The following is a 24,059-nucleotide window of genomic DNA, read 5'->3' as shown; positions in this document are numbered from 1 at the left end:
GTTCTGCATGATTTCTAAATTACTTCTATGATTTTGTGTAGTTTGTGTCTGTAGGTGGGGTTCAATGGGGTATTATTTTAGTTTGTTTGTTTGTCGGTGTAATGGTCCCAAAATTATTTTATTTGTAATTGATTATAGCAGTGGTCCCCATTGCGTTAAAGTAGGCTTAATAATACATATTTTTTATCTGTTTAATTTACTTTAGGGCAATGAGTGATGATAGGTTCGATGTTGTTGTCCACCACGGTGGTGACGTAAAGGCCCATGAAGAGGCTGCTGAAGTAGAGATTGGGGATTCCAGTGGTCTGAATAGTGATGTTGAAGTGGAAGGTGAAATTGAAGTGGAAGGTGAAAAGCTATTTGAAGTGAGGCACATATCCATGGTTGGAGATAAGTACACAGTGAATGTGGATGCTCAACATTGCAGTTGTAGGAAATGGCTTCTGACTATTATCCCTTACTGTCATGCTATTGCAGCAATGAATTTCATCAATGTCAATGTTGAGGACTTCATACCAATCTGCTTCAAGAGATCCATCTACGAAGAAATATATTAATCCATCATCTTTCCGGTCAATGGTGAAGTCTTATGGGAAAAAACTCCCTACCCTGACGTCCATCCACCACATAAGAGGATCTTACCAGGAAGACCCAAGAAAAAAAAAGGTTGGAAGAGTGAGAGTTGAGAAAGGATAACACACAAATCAACAAAGGAGGTCATAGAAAAAAATGTAGAATTTCTAAAACGTCTTAGCAGCTACAAACGTCTTAGTTATTTTTTGGAATTTCTGATGTAGAATTCATTATTGATGTACTGCATCTTGACTTTCTTAAACTTCGTTCAATTTCACTTTTGCCAAAAATTGATGTAGTGCATTTTGATGAGGATGAATTAATGTTATGAATTTAACTTCTTCCAGACTTAGATCAATTTAGTTTTTTCCAAGCTTAGATCAATATCACTTACTTCAATGCTCAGATTAAAATGTCATTTTGAACATGTTGGGACTAATATCAACATAATCAAACTAATTCATTTTTTCATTTAACAATAGTACAAAACAGATTGGACTTTAAAAGATTACACACAATAACAGTACGAATAATACAATAACAACACAAGTGAACCCTATTACTAATTGCAGCATCTTCTCAGCCACCTTCAATGACTTCTCCAAATCATTAATCTGCCTCATTTGTGTCATGATGATGACATCCTTTTCATCAACACCACCATTTGAAAAAGTTGTAGTCCACATTATTGGAACCACCACTCTGTAAATCAATAAACCAAAAATTAAAACCAATTTATTATTAACACAAAATTAAAAACAGATTGTACCCAAAATTTTCTACTAATATTCTTTGGAGTTCTTACCATCCTCAAAGTTGTCATCTCTCCGCAACTACAAATCAGGATTAATCCATTTCGTTGAACCACCAACAATGCACGAAGTGATACAACACGGTTGCCTCCAACGATTACAACCAGAGGTAAAGGAAGAAGATTGGGACCGTAACATACCTATATAATGGGATTGCAGGAAGAAGAAGATTGCAACAACACCAATTGGTAATGGAGGAACAAGATTGTCAAAACTCACCCACTGCCCAAACATTCCTTACCAAAACCCTAACTCACTTATTTATCCCCAAATATCTAATTACCACACATGTACAATACACGTAACATACCCTAATACAAACTGTGGCACATGTACAATGCTTCATTAATGATTTAAACGACATTACAAAAAATGACCAAATAAAACACGAATTGCGAAAATGAGGACCATTTTAAACATTCGGTAAAAATGATGACCATTCTAAACATTCTGTCAAAATGAAGACCATCCGCAACAAACACTACGAAAATGAGGACCAAAAAGGTATTTAAACCAAAAAAATAATATCTCCAATTAATAATGAGATTGCCAACCTGTTTAATTAATTAATTAATATTTTAATCAAAATATATAATATAATATCAATGTATAAAAATATTATTTATTCATTACAACTTAAATTAGATATATAAAATAACATGAACATTTAGATTGCGACATGCACAGGCTAAATACTTGTTTCACGATATAATAAATGTTTAGAATTAACTATTAACCATGGATTTTTTTTTCTTCACATTTGATCAGTCCTTTCGTTTTAATCTCTACTTAATCAAAGATGCGCTTTTCGATTGGTACAACACATTAATAATATACAAGCTAAAATATAAGATATATTAGATCCCGTATATATTTCTTTACAAAAATCCGTAATGGATCGGCAAACTAAGCAAGGTTGCAGAAGATACAACAGAGAAAGCTTGAATGCATAGGAATATTGAATGAAATAAATAATCTTGTATTACATCTGTAACTCTGTAACTTCATACAAACATTTTGCTTGGCAAGTCAAATTGGATCGGGAAGATACACAACTCTAGTTTCAATATCCAAAACGCAGTGGAATTAATCAGCTTTCACGCAACGTACTCTCCCTTCTCCCTATTTTGTTCCTTAGTTTGGAGAGTCGTTAGCTGTTGTTGCAACTGTTCCATTACAAAATGGTTAGTTTGATTTTAATTTTAAAGCTTCAAGACATATTCCAAGCAAAGGCTATGTAGGCTAATGATTATTTGTTTTCGTAGACAAACTTCTCCCACACAAACATTTTTAGGAGAAGATAATGAAATAAATTTCTCCACAAGTTAGTTCATTCATAAACTAATTTTAATGCCTGAAGATGTTTTTTTTTCGCCTACAAGTACCTATAGAAAAGTTTGTTGAAATAAAATGTATGTAATTCAAACATAGTAAAAACTACAAACTGCATAAGTTTTTTTCCTCTTTAGATTGAAATGCTTTCCAAAAATTTGGTATTGTTCCGTGAAGGTAGAAAGCATGTTGGTAGAAGGCTTTTAACATCCCCAAGGATATGGTGTAACAGCAAACCAGGAGAGGAAGACTCTCGAAGAATGAATACCAACGTAGAGAATCCAATGAAAGAATGGATACCGAACAAAATATATTGAAACATTGCAGAATGGTTTTCTCTACACAAATTGATTACACATCCTCTGTTTTTACACCAGCTATATAATCCCCTCACTCCCATCTATAACCGTCTAACAAACTATTGTTTTTTTTTTCTTTTTAATTCTTTGTAGTTACAATTAAGTCCTGCATCATCCCACCCACTCAAGCCAACCCTTGTCCTCAAGGATTAAAAGCTGGAAACTCTTTTTTAAGATCAAAAAAGAATTCCCAGGTGGCATCCTCTGGCAGTTGGTGCTTCCACTTGACCAGCACCTTTGTTACCGCTTGATTTCCCTTTTTCACCGTCATTCTGTCCAATATGGCTTCAGGCTCTTTAATTGCTGCTTCTTCATCAGTGATGGGACAATGGTCAGAAGTGGTGGCTGCCCCCACCAATTTCTTGAGTGAATGAGGGAATTAGCAGAGAGCTTAACCTTATAGGTTACTGCTCCAATCTTCTCCACCACGGAATAGGGCCATAATACTTAGGAGCTAGTTTGGCATTGTTGCGAAAAGCCACTGAGACTTGCCTATAGGGGATGTAGTTTGACAAAAACCAAATCACCAATGTCAAATGACCTCTCTGATCTGTGTTTATCAGCTAACTGTTTCATACGCTCTTGAGCCCGTTTCATGTGGCTTTGATAATACTATGATAGGTAGTATTGTACCACCACTCCGCCAAGGGCAACCATTTGGACCACTGCTTCGGATCATCTGAACACATACATCTCAAATATGTTTCAATGCATCTATTCACCACTTCCGTCTGACCATCCGCTTGAGGTACAAAGTTGTACCTGAACCCCTTGGTACTCCATGAATTCTTTCCAAAATCTGCTAAAAATTGGGATCTCTATCCAATGTGATGGAGGCTGGAAACCCATGTAATTTGAAGATGTTATCCATGAAACATTGAACCACATCTGTAGCAGTGTAGGGATGTTGCAATGCCATAAAATGAGCAGCTTTGCTCAATTGATCCACTACCACAAATATAACTCATTTACCATAAGAACTAGGAAGACCTTCTATGAAGTCCATGGTAATGTGTTGCCAAACTAGGTCTGGAACAGGTAGCGATTGGAGTAAACCAAGAGAAGCAGCATTATCATATTTGCATTTTTCTGACATGTAATGCACTGATGAACAAATCTTTTGACATTCTTGGTCATTCCCTTCCAATATACTACAGCCTTTACTTGTTGGAGAGTAGCGTTTCTCCCTAAATGACCTACACAAGCAGTAAAGTGCAGCCAGGTGAAGATCAATTTTCTCAACTCCTGATCCTTGCCAATCACCAACCTCCCTTTCCTTCTAAGTTCCCCTCTCACCCAAGTATAGTGCCTATGAGATAGAGGGTCTTGTAGTAATTCGCTAATGATCTTCTATAAGTCTACATCAACTAGCCACGAGCCTTCATCCTGTCTAGGAGATCTGAAGCAGGTTGGTGAACCACAAGAGCATCACATTGCACCCTAGAAAGTGCATCAGCAACAACATTCTCTGTACCTTGTTTATACTCAATTGTAAAGTCAAATTCCATTAACTTCACCAACCATTTTTGTTGGAAAGCTGTTGAAGTGTGTTCCAATATGTACTTAAGACTTCAATGATCAATCTTAATTACAAACTTTTTGGGTAGCAAGTAATGTCGCCATTTCTGGACCCCAAACACCACTGCAAGTAATTCTTTTTCATAGGCAGACAGAGCTTGTTGCTGACTTAAACTTCTGCTGATAGAGGCTATTGGATGATGATGATCCTACATTAGCACTGCTCCCGCTCCCAAGCTGGAAGCATCAACCTCTACCACAAAAACTTTAGAGAAGTCTGGTAAAGCCAAAACTAGTGCTTGACTCAATTTATCCTTGAGGAGTTGGAAAGCAAGCTTGGCTTCCTGAGACCAATAGAAATTGTCTTTCTTCAACATATCCGTGAGAGGTTTAGCTATGGTGCCATATCTGCACACAAATCTTCGGTAGTACCCTGCTAAGCCAAGAAAACCCCTTAACTGCCATAAGGATTGAGGTAATGGCCATTGCCTCACTACTGCAACTTTTGCAGGATATGTGGAAATGCCTTCACTAGTGATAAAGTGTCCCAAGTATTCCACTCTACTAACCCCAAAGTAACATTTAGACTTCTTAGCATATAGAGCATTAGCCCTCATAACTAGTAATACGTTGTGCAGATGAGTCAAGTGATCTTCGAAGCTCTTACTATAGATTAGGATATCATAAAAATATACCAAAAGAAATTTTTGCAAAAAATCGTGAAACACAGTGTTCATTAATGCTTGGAATGTTGATGGGGCATTAGTAAAGCCAAATGGCATGACTAGATACTCATAATGTCCAGCATGTGTTTTGAAAGTAGTTTTGTAGATATCCTCCTCTGCCATTCTTACCTGGTTATATCCAGATCTCAAATCGATTTTAGAGAAGATAGTGGAACCACATAATTCATCTAACAAATCTTATACCTATGGAATAGGGAATCGATTCTTAACAATAGTTTTGTTCAAGTCTTGGTAATCAACGCAAAGCCTCCAACTGCCATCTTTTTTGCCAACAAACACCACTGAGCTTGAGTATGGACTGTTGCTGTTTTGAATGATACCAAATTTGAGGAATTCCAAGATTAACCCATCTATAATGTCTTTCTGTTGTTTGGCATATCTGTAAGGTCTTTTGTTGACTGGGTTAGCTCCTTGCAGTAAAGGAATCTTATGATCATGGCTTTCTCTTCGTGGAGGTAATCCTGCAGGTTCTTGGAAAAGGATCAGGAAAGGACGCCAATAACTCTTCAATGCTACTATGAAGCTGGGTTTGTTCTGTATGAGGAGACAATGAGTGAAGCAGCACAACATTCTCGGTAGGACATAATTGCAACATTGAGAAATGAACCCCTGACAATAATGTTTTGTGGAACTATTGTTTTTTAATGGTCTTAAGGCCACTGCAGGAAGCCCCTCGAAGCACCTGTCTCTTACCATTCACAGAAAACTCCATTGTCAGTTTGTCAAAATTCCATGTGATATCACCGAGAGTCACCAACCATTCAATACCAAGCACCATGTCACAACAACCAAGTGGTAACAACATCAGATCTGGAAAGGAGTATTCTGTAAATACCACTTAAAGGTCCTAACAATATAAGAAGTTTGAACTTTAGTTCCATCCACTACAGTCACATTCAAAGGATTCATCGTCTCAATTTTGCATCCTAACTTCCTAGATAAAGACACATCTGGAAGTTAAGTGCTGCTACTATCAATCAATATGTGGAGAGGGTGCTTCTTGAATCAGCCAGTTACACGCATTGTTCTGAAATTCGTGAGACCAGTCAAAGCATTCACAGAAATCAAAGGATCCACTATCTCATTCGTGCCGCTGTGCTGTCCAGCACTTTTCTTTGCTTCAGAATCCACTTCTTCCTCCAACTCCATTACATGAATTTGCAATTTCTTATGTGTCAAACTATGTGCTGGAGTGAAAGGTTCATCACAAAAATAACACAAACCCTTGCTCCTCCGCTCACTCATATAGGTCGGGGTTAAAGTTTTTTTGACTTGTGCAGAAGGTTTGGCTTTGTCAACCTGGTCGGATGGGGTGGATAATAGTGGGGTTTTTATTGTTGGATTGAATTTGAGTGGTTTGGAAAATGATTTATGGGGAGAAGATTGAGTGCTGGCAGACTCATACATTTTGGCTAACGAAAATACCTTAATGATAGTGGTTGGTTGAAACATCCTCACCATCATTTGCATATCCTGTTTCATACCACCAAGAAAACAACTAAGCTGATGTGAAGAAGATAAGTCTACTCTAGATACAATTGCATCAAATTCTTCATGATATTTTGTGATAGAGCCTTTCTGCCAAAGTTGCATCAACTTAGCCATGGGATCATCACAAATTTCCCCAAAACGGCCCAACAGAATACAAGTGTATTCGTCCCACAAAGGTAAGTTGTTCAACCCAATAGTTTTGACATAGACATTATGCCACTAAAGTGCCTTTCCCTCAAAATGCACCACCGCAAGCCTAACCTTGTAATCGTTAGGGGTTTGATCAATGGAAAAAAATGTCTCACACTAAATGATCCAATTCTTGACACCATCACCATTAAATCGAGGAAAATCCAAACGAGCCATTCGCGTATTACAAGCATAGGGTTGCGTATTGTTACCAGAATTTGAACCTCTTTTGTTTTCATATTGCTGAAATAATTCTTGGAGCTGTTGCTTTGAGAGAAGCACCGATGGACATGAAGTGTTCTTCCATTTTCAAATTGAGACGTTCCTCCATTTCGCGAAGGAGAGCTTGATTGCGAGTGTTATCAGCCATGGCGGAAACGTGGTTAGAAGGGTACATCTGATACCAATGTAACAACAAACTAGGACAGGAAGACTCTCGAAGACTGAATACCAACGTAGGGAATCCAATGAAAGAATGGATATCGAACAAAATATATATTGAAACGTTGCAGAATGGCTTTCTCCACACAAATTGATTACCCATCCTCTGCTTTTACACCAGCTATATAGTCCCCTCACTCCCATCTATAACCGTCTAACAAACTATTGTTTTCTTTTTCTTTTTCTTTTTGTAATTCTTTGTAATTACAATTTAGTACCACAATTTCTTTTATTTTAGGTCCTGCAACAAATGGATTTTGAAGTTTATCATATCTTTCGTGAGGGTAATAAATGTACTAAGTTTTGTTAACATTGCTCTTGTTAAGATTGGTTTGATTCTTTACCTTCTACTTTTAATTTTGGTTTCTTTAGAAAATGTTTAAGCCTTCAGATGTTTAGGTTTTGTTAGTTTATAGTGTTTTCATTGTCACACTCTTTGTATTTTTTTTTTCTTGTTTTATAGTGTTTTTATGTGATGACAAGTAATTGATGAAACTTTAAGATGCAACTTAGTCAGGATGTTAAAGTTTTTCACTAATACCTAACATGATATTTGTTAGATATTGTTTAGATATTATTAAGATATTGTTATATATTGTTAATCACAATATCAAACAATATCTTCTATTTACTCTATTTATTTTCAGTTACTCCTTTTTCATCGTACCTCTCTCTACTATAAACAGATTACCCTATGTTTGGTTTATACACAAGGGAGATTAATTCTAAACCTTATTTTCTTTATTCTCAACATGGTAACAAGAGCTTAAGGTATTTTTTGGCATTATTTTTTCCGTCGCCCTTGTCGCTGCAACCGCTACCTCCGCCATCGCCGCTATCACTGCTACCTCCACCGTCATCGCTATCATCGCCGCCGGCACCGGAGTGTCAGTTCTGACTGGCGACCACACGGTTCTAATTGCCCCGGCCAGGCGACCTCAACGCTGCCAGAATCGTCGCCATCGAAGCAGCGACGCTCCTTCATGCGTTGTTCGAAGCCGCGCCTCTTTCTGTTTCGCTGTCGTGCGTGGCGACACGTCACTAACGTCTCCGACAGCGATCACCTGCGCTGGAATGTCTCGTCCTACTCTTTCTGGATCTGGTCTTGTTGATTCCATCATAACTCTTTGGTATTTTAGGGTTTTTTTTTCCTCTCTCTTCTCTTTCTCCACAGTATTGGCACTGTTAAACTCTTCTCTTCTTTAACCATTGATAATGTTCTTTATGTCCCTGAGTCTCCTTTTAACTTGTTGTCCATCAGTCGTCTAACTTGTTCTCTTGATTGTGTTTTTCTTTTACCAATAATTTTGTGTGTTTACAGGACCGGAGTTCAAAACAGGTGATTGGCACAGTCCAATGATGGTATTTTCTTTCACGTATATCCCTGAGTCTCATGGTCTTTATCGTCTTCGTCCCACTTCTTCATGCTCAGTTAGGTCATCTAAGCCTTGCCAAGTTACAGCAGCTTGTCCCTGCCTTGTCCTAGTTGTCTCGTTTGGTGTGTGAGTCATGTCAATTAGGCAAGCATAGTCGTAATTCCTTTCCTTGTAGTGTCATACGTGATGTTTCGTCCCCTTTTGCCTTGGTTCACTCTGACATTTGGGGTCTTAGCTTTGTTAAGTCTACTTTAGGTTTTCAATACTTTGTTACTTTCATCGATGATTATTCCAGATGTACTTGGTTATTTTTAGTGAAAAATCGTTAGGAATTATTTCATACCTTTCAATTTTTTTTAATGAAATTAAAATTGAGTTTGATGTTTCTACTAGAGTTTTGCGCAGTGATAATGGTTGTGAATATCTTTCTCATTCTTTTAAACAATTTATGGTTTCTCACGGTATTCTGCATCAAACTTCTTGTGCTTATACCTCTCAACAAAATGGTGTAGCTGAACGTAAAAATAGACACATTGAAACAACTCGCACTCTTTTAATTCATGGAGAGGTTCCTGAACATTTTTGGGGTGATGCTATTCTTACTGCCTGTTATCTCATTAATCGCATGCCTTCTTCAGTTTTAAAGAATAACATATCTCATTCCATTTTATTCCCTCATGAACCTCTTCATCCCTTACCTCTAAGAGTTTTCGGGTCTACATGTTTTGTTCATAATTTCAGTCCTAATCTTGACAAGCTTTCTCTTAGACCACATAAGTGTGTTTTCTTAGGGTTTACAAGAGCACAAAAAAGATAGAAATGTTTTCTCCTTTTCTTAATCGTTATTTTGTGTATGCAGATGTCACCTTTGATGAGTTCTCCATTTATTTTAAAAGTCAATCTTCACATCTGTCTCCATTCAATCCTATCAACACTCCTAGAACCTTTAATGTTCCTTTTGCTTGTGACCCTCTTACTGTGTCTCCTCCACCATCGATTCCTGTTCCACAGTCAGCTTCTCCTCCACCACCATGTGACTCCACTCAAGTGCCAACAACTCTGTCTCCTCCGGCTTTGACACCTAAGTCTGACCTTCCCATTGCCCTCCAAAAAGGTATGTGTTCTACGGTAATTCCTCTTCCCATTATATTCCTTTGAGTTATCATCAATTGTCATTACCTTTTTAAACATGTCTTTCTTTCGTGACCATTCCAAAAACTGTCCGTGAAGCTTTAGCCCATCCTAGTTGGCGTCAGGCCATAATAGATGAACTAAGTGCTCTTCATAATAGCGCAACTTGGGAACTAGTCCCGTTACTGTATGAGAAATCTGTTGTTGGTTGTAGGTGGGTGTTTGCTATCAAAGTTGGACCTGATGGTACTATTGATCGCCTCAAAGCTCGTCTGGTGGCCAAAGGTTATACTTAAATTTTTGGGTTGGATTATGGAGATATCTTTTCTCCCGTGCCAAAATGGCTTCTGTTCATTTATTTATCGCCATGGCTACTCTACAACAATGGCCTCTTTATCAACCGGATGTTAAAAATGTTTTCCTCAATGATGATTTGCAAGAAGAAATCTATATGGAGCAACCTCCTGGGTTTGTTGCTCAGGGGGAGTCTTCTAAGATGGTATGTCGTCTTTGCAAATCCCTATACGGCCTAAAATAATCTCCTAGGGCCTGGTTTGGAAAGTTTAGCAATGTTGTTCAGCAATTTGGTATGACTTGGTGTGAAGCAGATCATTTTGTGTTTTATCAACACTCGAGTGCTGGATGTGTTTACTTGATAGTATATGTTGATGACATCATTCTTACAAGGAGTAACAACCATGGCATCTCTTAGTTGAAACAACATCTCTGTCACCATTATCAGACCAAAGATCTTGGCAAACTCAGATATTTCTTGGGTATTGAGGTGGCACAGTCCAATGATGGTATTGTTATATATCAGAAGAAGTATGCCATGGATATTGGAGGAAACTAGGTTGGTGAGTTCAAAGTCTGTTGATACACCCATGGATCCCAATACTAAACTTCTACCAAATTAGGGGGAGCCTATATCTGATCCTGAGCAGTATAGAAGATTGGTTGGGTAATTGAATTATCTTATCGTTACTCGTCCTGACATTTCCTTTGCAGTCAGTGTGGTAAGCCAATTTCTTAATTCCCCATGTGAAGATCATTGGAATGGAGTCATTCGTATCTTGAAGTATATTAAAAGATCTCCCGGAAAAGGATTGTTATATGGTTCTAATAACCATACAAGAGTTGTTTGCTATTTAGATGCTAATTGAGCAGGATCTCCTTCTGATAGAAAATCTACATTTGGGTATTGTGTCTCCATTGGTGGTAACTTGATCTCGTGAAAAAGTAAGAAACAAAGTGTTGTAGCAAGATCCAGTGTAGAAGCAGAATATAGAGTTATGGCCTTAGCTACCTGTGAACTTGTTTGGCTCAAGCAATTGCTTAGAGAGTTACAATTTGGAGATGTTACTTAAGTGACACTTGTGTGTGACAATCAGGTTGCTCTTCATATTTGCTATAATCCAGTCTTTCATGAGAGGACCAAACACATTGAGATTGATTGTCATTTCATTCGGGAAAAGATCATGTCTGGAGACATCAAAACTAAGTTTGTTAACTCAAATGATCAGTTAGCAGATACAATTTACGGGGCCTATAATTGATTATATTTGTAACAAGCTTGACACATACGATTTGTATGCTCCGGCTTGGGGGGAGTGTTAGATATTGTTTAGATATTGTTTGATATTATTAAGATATTGTTAGATATTGTTAATCACAATATCAAACAATATATTCTATTTACTCTATTTATTTTCAGTTACTTTTTTTAGTTGTACGTCTCTCTACTATAAATAGATTACCCTATGTGTGATTTATACACAAGGGAGATTAATCTCAAATCTTATTTTCTTTAATCTCAAAAATATTAATTAAAATACATTAATGATATTTTTTTTCTTAAGAATGAAACAAAGAATGCAACCTAACAGTTTCTACAGAAAATTACCTGCATGTATTTTAACTTCTCAGCAGTCAATTCATCAGTCAAAGTGACCATACTGTAATATGGGGGAAAGAGTTAGATAAGCTATTTGAAGTAAAAGTTAAAGTGAATAGTGAGAAACAATATTTAGATTGATATAACTAACCGAGTCTGAAGCTCCATTATTTTGAGCAGCAGATAACGTTCCCTCCCTGCAGCTGCTGTGTCGACCTGTCAATGACAAACGTCTAAGGAGAACATCAAGCTGATGAATAACTGTTACATTATAGGATTTAGTAGAGGTTTATGTAATGAGAGAAAGAGTGAACAATTTTTCCAAGAAAATCGAACCATACACAAGTTGAAAATTAATTAAGCACACTAGTTTAAAGGATAAATTGAGCAAAAATTACTCACACCCCTATTTATTTGTGAACTGCAAGGTATTAGTGGCAACTTTCCATTCTGTGAAACTGACAATATTGATTGGATCATTATATCATTCAAAATCGTCAACAATTGCTTCAAGTATAATCAAAGGAAAATCCTTCACTCTCACCTTCAATACCTTCAGCAGATTGCAAGCTACTCAACAGATTCACTATAAGATCCTGGTATAAAATAGAACTTTCAATGAGATCATATATGGGCAAAGTGAGTTTCGTGATTAACTTTCCGAAATTTTCCTCACCTGTTGCATTAATGTTTGCTGGAGAAGATTTTGAAGGTGAGTCATAAGAAGTGATGCAGAGATGTTATTGGTGGCAGAATCTTGGGAGGCCTGACTAATTGGCTGAAGAGAAACAGATTCAATAGAAGATTAATGAGCCTTATATATCAAAAAAATAATAAATTATACATCATATATGCTCTGCAAACAACTCAAGAAGAAAAGGTTTTCCAAATTTGAAAATGAGCTCTATCCATTTAACTTTATAAATTGTTGAGAGCATAAACCAAATAAGTAACATGCTGGTATAGATATGAATATGGCTTATGCACAAACCATTTGTTCGGAATCCAACATCCCATCACTAACACTGGCAGATTTCCGCAGTGATGAGCCCTATATCAAATGTTATGGGAACATAAACATCAGTTCAGGGCATCTATATGATACAAATACATAAATAGTAATTAATTAGAACAATAACCAACCTGTGAAGATCTAAGTGAAACTGAACTTCCAGGAATATCCTATTTTGCAATGTGATGTCAGTTAAAGGTAAATGATTATAGACAATTCAGTTGTAAAAATAGAGCACACCTTTACAAGATCTAAATTTTCTGATGTCACAGAAAACCTCCCTTTAATTTGTACTAGATTAGCCCTAGACTTGTCATCCAAGGAATCCCTGAACCCTACCAGGAGTGATGGTAACCAAATTAAACTCAGAATTAAGATGGTTTGGTTCACAAGCTAGTTGAAATTCTGCACATAGCTTGCTGGTGCATACGTATAGTTTAAGTACCTCCCGAAGACTTTATTGGAGCTGATAAACTATTTGCTGAGGCTCGTGCAGAAAGCATCAACGGTCCACTAAAATTTGGAGGTCGTCGCACTTCACGATTATTTTTCTCACCCGGTAACTGATTTCCATTCTCAAGCCTAAAGAGTAACAAAGCATTAAATGTCTTAAAAAAGCAAACAACGATGTTATGGAGACAGAGCAATAGCAGTGGACTATCCATAAGAAATGGAAAGAGCCACCTGTGAGACGATGGATCCATTAATACAAACTTAAAATTACACACAAGTAACAAGATTGTATAATCATATTGGACAAATCTAATGGTAAAAACTTTCTTGCCTACATATTCTTTATTGTTGACTTTTATTAAGAACCAAGAGCTAGGAATGGGAAACAGAAAACAGATTTTGTTGAATTAGATGAAAAGAACAAACAATAGGACAACACTCTTCCATCGTAAAGTTTCCCCTTTTACAACAGCTACTGCTCCATACCCAGAAACGTTTAAAATTAAATGTCTCTTCTTTAACCCAAGATTTTTGCTTCTTGCACCCCAATAATTTTTAACTACACCCTCATAATTTTTAAAATTACCCTTTTATCCTTCGTAATAGTGACTTCAAGGTCACCTGCTCTGGAATTCCAGAACAAACTTTCATGAACTTCTAGAACAAGATTTCCAAAACAATTTCTAACATATGAGATGCATTAAAAAACACACTTTCTTGAACAAGCTTTCCACAACATGAGATGTTTTTTGGAATGAGCTATCTGAAACAAAAATTTTGGAACAAACTTCCCATAACACATTAAATGTGTTATGGAACAAGATTTCGATAACAAGATTTCAGATAGAAGCTTTTTGGAACTGTACCATTGAACTGGCCGCTATGTCATAGTATTCAGAATTTACCACCATCTTGGAAGGTCGCCAACCCCAAAGGCCACTAACTTATAAATAGCCACTAGGCTTAAAGGAATACCACACGATCCATAGTTGAACCCACATGACGGCCAAGTTGATTAACTACACTGCCTCCTCGAACACCTATCACAACCAGTAATGCTGCATACTCTAACTTAGAATGAATCAGTTAAACCATTACGAAAAAGTATTCAACCTGAAACCTGGGTCCAACTGAGCCCATATAAGCTCAATAAAGTACTGGACCACTAAAAAGATAATCAAGGCCCAGCCCATAATCTAAACCAAGCAAAATAGGATTAGTCTTCTATAAATAAGAGTGGACCCCAACAATTAAAGGTACAATATTTCATTAGTGCATAATCTAGGATTTTACTTTGAAAGCTTTTCTGACTTTATCATTCGAGTCCTTTCTATAAGTAACTTCCCCATGTTCTACCAAGTGTCAAGTAACGAAGACATGACGAATAGGACCGAAGGAGTGTCCATCCGAGAAGCTCAAAGATTGTGGTAAGATAAAGTTTGAATCCCATAATGAGCTAATATTGTCTCTGCAAGAACAGGAACATATCAAATACATTCTAGAATAAGCTTTACAGAACAAGCTTTCCACCAAATCCAAGAATTTACTCTCTCTCTCTATTCTGTCAAAGAGTGTAGTGGATAACGAAGCTGTCGTTGGAGGTGCAGCGGAGAAGACACATGCAGCAATGACTGTAGTGCTAGTGGCAGCGACATAGTGCAGCGAGCGAGGGTATTTCTTTTGATAGGGTGTAGGAAGCAATAGCCTATGATGAATTAGTAATTTCCAGTATGTGTGTCTCATTGTTATTAGAGTTCTTTTGGTTTGTAAAAGTGCGGACAACCAATGATTTGGGCTTATGTAGTTGGTATATAACCTCGTGATTGAATGAAATGAGGGGTTAGGGGGAGTCTTCTGGGATGATAATCCCTATATGGCCTAAAACAATCTCCTAGGGCCTGGTTTGGAAAGTTTAGCAATGTTGTTAAGCAATTTGGTATGACTCGGTGTGAAGCAGATCATTCTGTTTTTTATCAACACTCAAGTGCTGGATGTGTTTACTTAATAGTATATGTTGATGACATCGTTCTTACAGGGAGTAACAACCATGGCATCTCTCAGTTGAAACAGCATCTCTGTCACCATTTTCAGACCAAAGATCTTGGCAAACTCTGATATTTCTTGGGTATTGAGGTGGCACAGTCCAATGATGGTATTGTTATATCTTAGAGAAAGTATGCCATGGATATTCTGGAGGAAACTGGGTTGATGAGTTCAAAGTCTGTTGATACACCCATGGATCCCAATACTAAACTTCTATCAAATCAGGGGGAGCCTATATCTGATCATGAGCAGTATAGAAGATTGGTTGAGAAATTGAATTATCTTACCGTTACTCGTCCTGACATTTTCTTTGCAGTCAGTGTGGTAAGCCAATTTCTTAATTCCCCATGTGAAGATCATTGGAATGCAATCATTCGCATCTTGAAGTATATTAAAAAATCCCCTAGAAAAGGATTGTTATATGGTTCTAATAACCATACAAGAGTTGTTTGCTATTCAGATGTTGATTGGGCAAGATCTCCTTCTGATAGAAGATCTACATCTAGGTATTGTGTCTCCATTGGTGGTAACTTGATCTCGTGGAAAAGTAAGAAACATAGTGTTGTAGCAAGATCCAGTGCAGAAGCAGAATATAGAGTTATGGTCTCAACTGTTTGTGAACTTGTTTGGCTCAAGCAATTGATGAGAGAGTTACAATTTGGAGATGTTACCCAAATGACACTTGTGTGTGACAATCAGGTTGCTCTTCATATTAGCTTTAATCCTGTCTTTCATGAGAGAACCAAACACATTGAGATTGATTGTCATTTCATTCGGGAAAAGATCATGTCTGGAGACATCAAGACTGAGTTTGTTAACTCAAGTGATCAGTTAGCAGATACAATTTATGGGGCCTATAATTGATTATATTTGTAACAAGCTTGGCACATACGATTTGTATGCTCCAGCTTGAGGGGAAGTGTTAAATATTCTTTAGATATTGTTTGATATTATTAAGATATTGTTAGATATTGTTAATCACAATATCAAACAATATCTTCTATTTACTCTATTTATGTTTTAGTTACTCTTTTTAGTTGTACCTCTCTCTATTATAAATAGATTACCCTATGTGCGGTTTATACACAAGGGAGATTAATCTCAAACCCTATTTTCTCTACAGTAGTTCCTCTTTCCTAAACCTTTAGCCCTAAGTCCTAAGTCTCTTTCGCAAATTTTATGTTTGAGAAGGGATTCGTACAGTAGTTCTTCTTTCCTAAGCCCCAAGCCTCTTTCGCAATTTTGCAATTGTTTTATGCTTTGAGGCATTTCTGGAGGTTCTGCACCATGTTCTTTATGCCATTTTAAGGAATTTGCAATCATCTAATATTGGGATCTGTTTTGTTCGTTGTTTCCGCTGTGATTCGCATTTTTGTTTTGTATTTGATTTATTATGGCATCCCATCGTGATAATCGGACTTGCCCTCAGGGAAAACGGCGTCCTAAGTATGAACATTGTGGCAAGCTAGGTCACAAGATTGACAAGTGTTATGCATTATATGGTCATCCTCCTCAATCTATTGTAGCTATTCAGACCGATCTTTCCCCACCATCGTTTGTTGGGGATCCTCCTTCTTTTGTTTCATCTGATACACTTGCTATATTCAACAAATTTCTCAAATGGTATAAGGATCAACAATCTTCTAGTTCCAGCGATTCCACGTCCGAGTCCACCGATTCTGCTTGAAAACCAAGTTGCTTGCGAGTTAACTCGCAAGGTATTATCAGGCATGTAAACTCGGGAGTTTTATAACCATGGTCTCAAGAGAATAATACATAGAAAAACTATATCGTTGGAAAGAGCTAGTTTACAATTTCGTTTAGGTGTACTAAGTTTTGCGAGAGCTAAACCTTTGTATTCCTCACTCTCTAAGAGTTTTCTTGTTACAATCTCTTGAGTTTTTAATCTTAGAGAAGATTAAGACAAGTTAACTAGGAGATGTTTGTGTACCCAATATAACCAAGAGTAGTTGCATACTCATTTCGTACTCTTTGATCAAAAGTGGAACGTCATAAGAAGTTGTCTTAAGGAAAAATTGGACTAGTCCATGTGTTTGGTTGAACCAATATAAAACTATTGTGTTGCTTTGTTTAATTGTTAGATTGTTTACAGCGAAATAAAGTCTAAGACTTTATTCAACTCCTCCTCCTTCTGGAAGCGTTCTTACTACAACAACTTTGGCCCTCAAAGTTATGGTGGGAAATGCCTCAATGTTTGAGTGCCACCACCTTTTCTTGCAAATTACGTTTTAAATTTAAGGTTACCTTTTTCCAATGGACCCTATGTCCTTACAATCAGCAACGACTCCATGGATGATGGGGCTATGAAGTTAACTTTCACTCATTTGGGTCGTGCCCTTTCAAATGACCTCAATCCAACAAGGTCACCCAATTACTCTTGTTAGCAAACTCAATTGTCCACAGTTGCAAGAAGCCTGTACCTAGGTCCATGAGATTAGCTTCATGCTATATAGCCATTGCCCAAAATGGTCTTACAAGTTACTAGGTTAAATTACTCAACTAAATAAAAAAACTAGTCCTAGCAATGTTTACAACATCAACACTTCAAGTCCAACAGAAACTTCATGGAGAAAAAGAATCATCCATGGAGACTGTTAGAATATAATCAGCTGTTATAGATTTCTAGGAAATCAACCGTTACAAAATATCGAAAATTAGTATAATTGATTCCTAATTATTAGGTCTTTATTGTAATTGATTCTATTCAATAGTATAAATACATATTGTGTGGTCTGCATTAGACACACAACACATTCATAACATATACAATTCTATAGATACAATTAAATTTCATTAAAAACTGTCTAAAAAGACTTGTATACAAAGTAACTATAGAGAGAAGAAACTTATTGTAGAAGCTTTCCTAAATTATACCTAGTTAAGACAACCTAGGCTTATCAGTTATGGTTGGAGAAACTTCCCTCACAAGCCAAGAAGAAGCTTCTCTTACAAGCTTTTGTAACCAACCAACTAACTAACTAACTCCTAACTATGTCATGATTGATGCCATCTACTAAGAGAAAAGCTTCTCTTGCAAGTTTTGAGTAATTATCTCTTGCAAGTTTTAAGTAATTATTGTTTTAACTACCTTTGACTAACAACTAACTACCTCCTAAACCATTTAACAAAATCAGTCCATCCACAGAAAGTTCTCTCACGAGTTTCCTTTATTAGTTAACTACCATAAGGTGATTAACTAACACATTAACTACCTTGTTTGACTCCAAAACCATGTTAAAAAAAGAGAACTAAAGGCTCAAGGTGAATTTTGTTTACCAAATATTTAGTGCAGAGCCTCTTATTTATGACTATGAAAACAATGAATAGTAATTTTCATTGTTTACATAAATACATACAACTCACTACATCTCATAATATCTCTAATTACAAGATTTACGTAAAACTCTAACGATTGATATTTGAAAATCTCTAACAACACTTCCCCTCCCCTTTCATGGATAAATCTTTTTGGGTTGGGCTATCCTTTTGTGCTTAAGGCCCAACAATTGGATTTTTTGTTTAGAGTAGGTCTATGAAAAGGGATACCTATAATATCAAGGTGCAAGTGAATGAAGCCATAAAAGAGAAAATGGCTACTATAGGGCCAGTTGAGTGAAAGTCGTTGTGGAAGTCAGTCACAATGGGGGGACAATGTAAGGAGTCCCATACTAAGTAGAATAATATTATTCAGAAAAGAGAAATCTCATCCAGAAGTTTCCCCTTACAACAGAGCCACTGAATATTTTATTTATCAATGCTACAACTCTAAATTTCACTCTTGTTTCTACGTTTCCTCCTACTTAAGCTGAACTCATGTCCTTCCAACCTCTGTAGCTATGAACCTAATTGTTTTAACTAGCTACAGATCCTCTGTTGTCACTGACTTGTAACTAACTGTCAATATTTAGGAAACTATAAGAGTAACTAACTTCATTTCATCATACAATTTGTTAAAATCTAATCATAATCTAAAATACAACAAGATATAACCCAAAAAAGAGAATAAGGTACCTTTCTGATGTTTGTTCCCTTTCTGATTTGAAATGATTGAGAACTGTGACTGGCAACAGTGGTCCACTTTGAGTTTGACGGGTTTTTACTGTTTGGCCTCTAATTTTGCTCATAATTATATCTTTCTGTATATTAGATGTCATTGCCTCTGATGTTGACCCATTTCTCTTACAAATAATATTTTTGGGCAGTGCAGGTTCCTGGATTTTGCTTTCTGGAATCTTCTTGTTTTTGTAGAAGCATTCATTTTGCTGTGTCTGTTTTATGTCTATAGCCCCTACCTGTGATGTGATTTTATTCAGTGGTGATTTCTCTGAATCAATTGCACCCTGTCATGACAACAACAAAAGAAAATAATTTTTTTTTTTACAGTATAACAACTGAACAACATCAAAATTCAGTGGCAAGGTATTCTCACAGCCTTGTAATTAGTGAAAAAATTGTTTTTGTTTTGATCTTCTTCCCTCATCTCAACAATATCATCATCATCCCTCACCTAGAAAAATTGAAGACATTAGTTCAGATCCAATAAGGGACAAACTAGTCAAGCAAATAAATCTAAAATGAAAATACATACCAATGAAGCTTGAGCTTTCAAATCATCAATATGAAAGTTCCACGTGCTAACTCCTCGTTGGTATTGACTCTAAAGCAAAATATATAATTCTGTTATCTATGGAGCCCGTAAAGGTGATAATCTTTTGTTTTCTACAAGAAACATATATATGTTGCATTTGATGTTAAGTGAAGCTTTAAATGTACAGTTGCCAAAAGCAGTCGTTTGGTTAGTCATACATAAAAAACTTTTATAGGGATTAGGGACAAAGTTCCCCAAAACCCTTCCATCTCTTCAATAAGGGTAAGTCTTTGGAATGTGTAAATCATGGTTACTGTTTGAATACGAGAAAATCTTAGCCCATAGCTTGATAGCATGCTTTTCAGTGATAAGGAGGAGGGCGGCACCGAAACAGATGTTGAAGTGGTCAATAGAGATCTCAAGCTAATTAATATTTTTGAAGCTTTGTTTTTTAGTTGTGATGAATGGCATTGTGTAATTCATGTAATCAACCTCATCAAGTAGAAAAAGGCTTTGTTATTGTTGTTATATGATCCTCTAGGATTAGTCTCCCTATTTCTTATAATCTTTTGGGATGGCTTTTCATATTTCTTTATCATGATTTAATTCTTTAAATAGTTAGAATTAGATTAGTATAAATAATGTTAAGTTTTCTGCTTTTATGACTATACCAAATACTTCCATACATTGTGATACAACTCAGTTAATACCAAATAGTGTTTCATTTTCTTTTGTCTCCCTTCCTCTATCTGCTCCAAAATTTTCATCATAGTATTAGAGTGGTTCCATCTTCCATGACCTATCCCCACACTATTCTTTTATCATGTTCTCTCCACTCCCTAACTCACTCTCATTTTCACATGTACCATAACCATGACTTGAAACAGTCAGGTTTCTCATTTTTTATCAAGTGGCTAACTTGGTTATGTCCTTCCTTCAAATAATGCTCCGAAGAATCACTAAACTAATCACAGTATGTGAGAAATAAAGATTTGAACATCAGCTTTAACCTGAGATATTGCCTCTTCTTCTGCAGAAGGCATTTTCTTCATTGCAAGTTGAGCTGCATCTTTGAGCTGCAAGAATTCGTGAAGTCAAGTAAAGGTAGCTGGAAGAAAAAATTTAAAACCTGCACCAAGGCCTCATGAAAACCAACCTGGAGTGCTTTTACACGATTCCAAAGAGGGGGTAAGTCAGCAAACAGTTTTTTTACAGAGAGCTCGGGAGGCTTAACATGTTTGAAGAAGGAATGTTTCAGTAACTTCTCTGCTGATGGCCTTTTTGTTTGGTCTTTCACTAGGCACATAGCAACCATTTCCTTAAAAGACTGATCACAACTGGAAATACTTTAATTAGACAACGGTTGAACAAGAAACACATTATGAATAAGAACCATATCAGAACCAAAATTCAATTTTATGTGCCATGAGTAATGAACTAAATAAAACTACATGTATCATATAATGACAAATCGTGTAACAAAAATCCATCCAGAAAGAACAGCAATACCTTAGAGAACTTCTTATCACGGTCATAATCAAGTCCGGGAGGGGCATTCTGTATGGTCATTAGAAGAACCTATACATGAAAAAAAAAAAAAAAAAAAGCGAAGTCATCTTATATTACAAATTATATCACACAGTCAAATGCCAACATCCTTTTAGACACTGTCTCTTCGAAACCACTGAATGTATACCTTCATTGGAGGGTATTTTGAAAATGGGGCATGACCATGAGCCAACTCAAGTGCCGTAATCCCAAAAGACCAAATATCAGCCCTGTTCAACATTTATGAACTTTAGCAATAACAATAACCTTTGGCCATTATTCAATCCCAATATAAACAAAAAGAGTCCATTGAACAAAGAAACAAACAAACCAGAAAGAATTGTAGTCAATTGAAACTACAACCTTTCATAAGCAATTCTGCATGATCAAGAGGGCTATTGAAAGAGCTCATACAAAGCTAATTTAGGCTTTTGAAAATAGCTTATGAACATTTTATAAGCTCTTCTCCTCAACCTATTCAATAAACTTCATGGAAAAGCCTATAAGAATACGCTTTTTTCAGCTTTTGTCAACCAGCTTCAAAGTTCACAGTCAAGAATTTGAGAAGCTCGCTCCCAAAGTCATACTAAATCATGCTTAATTAAACTATTTACCAAAAAACATTAAACCATTGCAGTACACTAGTCATGCCTTTAATAACACCCTTTAAGAAAATTAGTTATAAACAATAGGTTTGTATTGTTGTTCCAAAATTGTCGTCGTATATTTAAAGTTAAAGTAGTTGAGAGAGAGAAACTTAGGTGCCGTGAGCCCATGTTCTATCAAACCAGATCAAGTAAGAAAAACTTTTAGTAATTTGTTTCAAATATTTGATTAGGGTATTTTAGGGGAAAAAAATCAATTCATCATTCGATTACAAAGGAGTCTTATACTGAAAAAGGGGATAAAACAATTTTCTATAAAGGGCCTTATTAAACACGTTGGCAAAATCAAATGTTTTGAGTTAGCAGTGACAGAATGTACAATGTTAAGGTAATCGGCAGAGACAGCCAATAAGAAGATTAATTGGATGAATGACTGACTTAGAATTATAGCCACTTGAAGGTTGCAGAACCTCAGGAGCCATCCTGCGGGAGAAAGATGACAAGAACATATAATGTTACGCTGTACAGAGAGAGTGAATGAGAAACAAATGCTGTTATGAGATACCAGCAAGGGGTCCCCACAAAAGTGTTTCTGTAGCGCTGCCTGTCGCCGGCGTCGAACAAACAAGCGGCAACACCGAAGTCGGCGAGCTTGACGGCGCCGCTGCTGCCAAGTAAAATGTTGCCGGCTTTGACGTCCCGATGAATGTGGCCGTGGTGGTGGAGGTACTGCAGGGCCTTCAGAGTTTCTTTGAGGATGGATCCGATTGCCTCCTCCTCGAACCCCTCCGTGTACGCAATCTTCATGAGATGCAAACAGGAGCCCTCGTCCATGAACTGCATCACAACCCACAAACTCCGCTCCACAGCGAAGGAGCAGTATGCCTTCAGTACGTTCGGATGATCGACCAGGCTCATCATCTGCGCTTCCCTTCGCAAATCATCCTGTTGCAATATCAAACATCGATTAATTAACTGATTGATCAAATGCGTTATCAAAGAGCAGTGAGGAGGAAGAAGATAGGAACCAGATTGATGTCACAGCGATCGAGATCCATGCATTTGACGGCAACCACCTGGTTGAAGGGAAGATAGATGGCTCGGTAGACGGTGGCGGTGGCGCCATAACCAACTTCTTCTAGAAGCTTGTAGTCGGAAGGGTTGGTGGAGAAGTTTTGGCTCTGGTCATGACTCCCTCCCATTTGGTTCTACTCAACGAATTTGGTGATCTTGATAATTGATGCTGACAATGATGATGATGTTGTTCCAACAGAATCCATCACTGCTTCACCGCAATCAGAAGCCATTTTCATTTTCAGCGCACTGCTGCACACTTCTGGCTCACAAACCCATCATTGTTAATAAATTAATTAATCTCTTGGGCGATCGCTGGGTACTTCTTGTCACCAAACGCGAGTAGGAATCACTTTCAAACTACAACATAACAAAAAGTGCAGTCGAAAGGGTGTCACCAAACAGTCCCTAGACTAAAAAGGTTTATTCAAGAGTGCTATTCCTAAATTTATATCACATTTTAAACTTAGTATCTGAGTTCAAGAAAGAAAGTGGAAAATAAAAATTACCATTAAGTCTAATAATTATATCCTATTATGATTATGATTAAATTAACAGTAGGTGAGGTATCCGTGTTACGGGGTTTAACGTATTTGACTGAGGAATTACCCCTTTATAAATTAAAATATTTGTTGCGGCATTGTCTTGGGGTTCAGTTACAGTGGGCTTCTTCATCAACTAATTAAGCTTATGTTCCGTTCTGGTAGACAAAGATGGCACTAAGGAGGCAACACAGTTTGACTATAGATGAGAAGAACGTTGAACCCCAAGGTGACCTAAAGTTGCTTTTGGACCAGGAATTGGTGTACGTTTCCGGACATAGGGACATAACCCATATGCATCGTTAGTTAGA

At 36.9% G+C, this 24,059-nt stretch overlaps 1 protein-coding gene across 4 annotated transcripts; it reads right to left on the bottom strand.

Moving 5' to 3' along the window:
• Positions 1-2,214: 2,214 nt before the first annotated feature.
• LOC114187757 (serine/threonine-protein kinase BLUS1-like) lies at positions 2,215-23,640 on the bottom strand. 4 transcript variants are annotated; one of them, XR_003605342.1, is made up of 20 exons: positions 23,161-23,640; positions 22,698-23,077; positions 22,571-22,615; positions 21,676-21,757; positions 21,489-21,557; positions 21,136-21,306; positions 20,990-21,055; positions 19,980-20,048; positions 19,821-19,898; positions 19,403-19,731; positions 13,320-13,456; positions 13,115-13,209; positions 13,006-13,044; positions 12,854-12,913; positions 12,539-12,640; positions 12,407-12,458; positions 12,265-12,320; positions 12,014-12,095; positions 11,872-11,923; positions 2,215-2,551 (listed from the first exon to the last, which is right to left on the bottom strand). XR_003605342.1 is itself a non-coding variant. In XM_028076112.1 (20 exons), the coding sequence occupies exons 1-20, from the start codon at positions 23,332-23,334 to the stop codon at positions 2,483-2,485; spliced, it is 2,190 nt and encodes a 729-aa protein (XP_027931913.1). In that variant the 5' UTR covers positions 23,335-23,638; the 3' UTR covers positions 2,215-2,482. The 4 variants fall into 4 exon arrangements, 3 of the variants coding, with proteins under 3 accessions (XP_027931913.1, XP_027931915.1, XP_027931914.1); XM_028076112.1 differs by having other exon boundaries at positions 12,014-12,078; positions 23,161-23,638; XM_028076114.1 differs by lacking the exon at positions 12,265-12,320 and having other exon boundaries at positions 12,014-12,078; positions 23,161-23,639.
• Between the last annotated feature and the right edge of the window lie 419 nt (positions 23,641-24,059).

Source organism: Vigna unguiculata, chromosome 6 (genome assembly GCF_004118075.2).
Source record: "Vigna unguiculata cultivar IT97K-499-35 chromosome 6, ASM411807v1, whole genome shotgun sequence".
Taxonomy (NCBI): Eukaryota; Viridiplantae; Streptophyta; class Magnoliopsida; order Fabales; family Fabaceae; genus Vigna; species Vigna unguiculata.
This window is presented reverse-complemented; position numbering and strand designations above follow the sequence as displayed.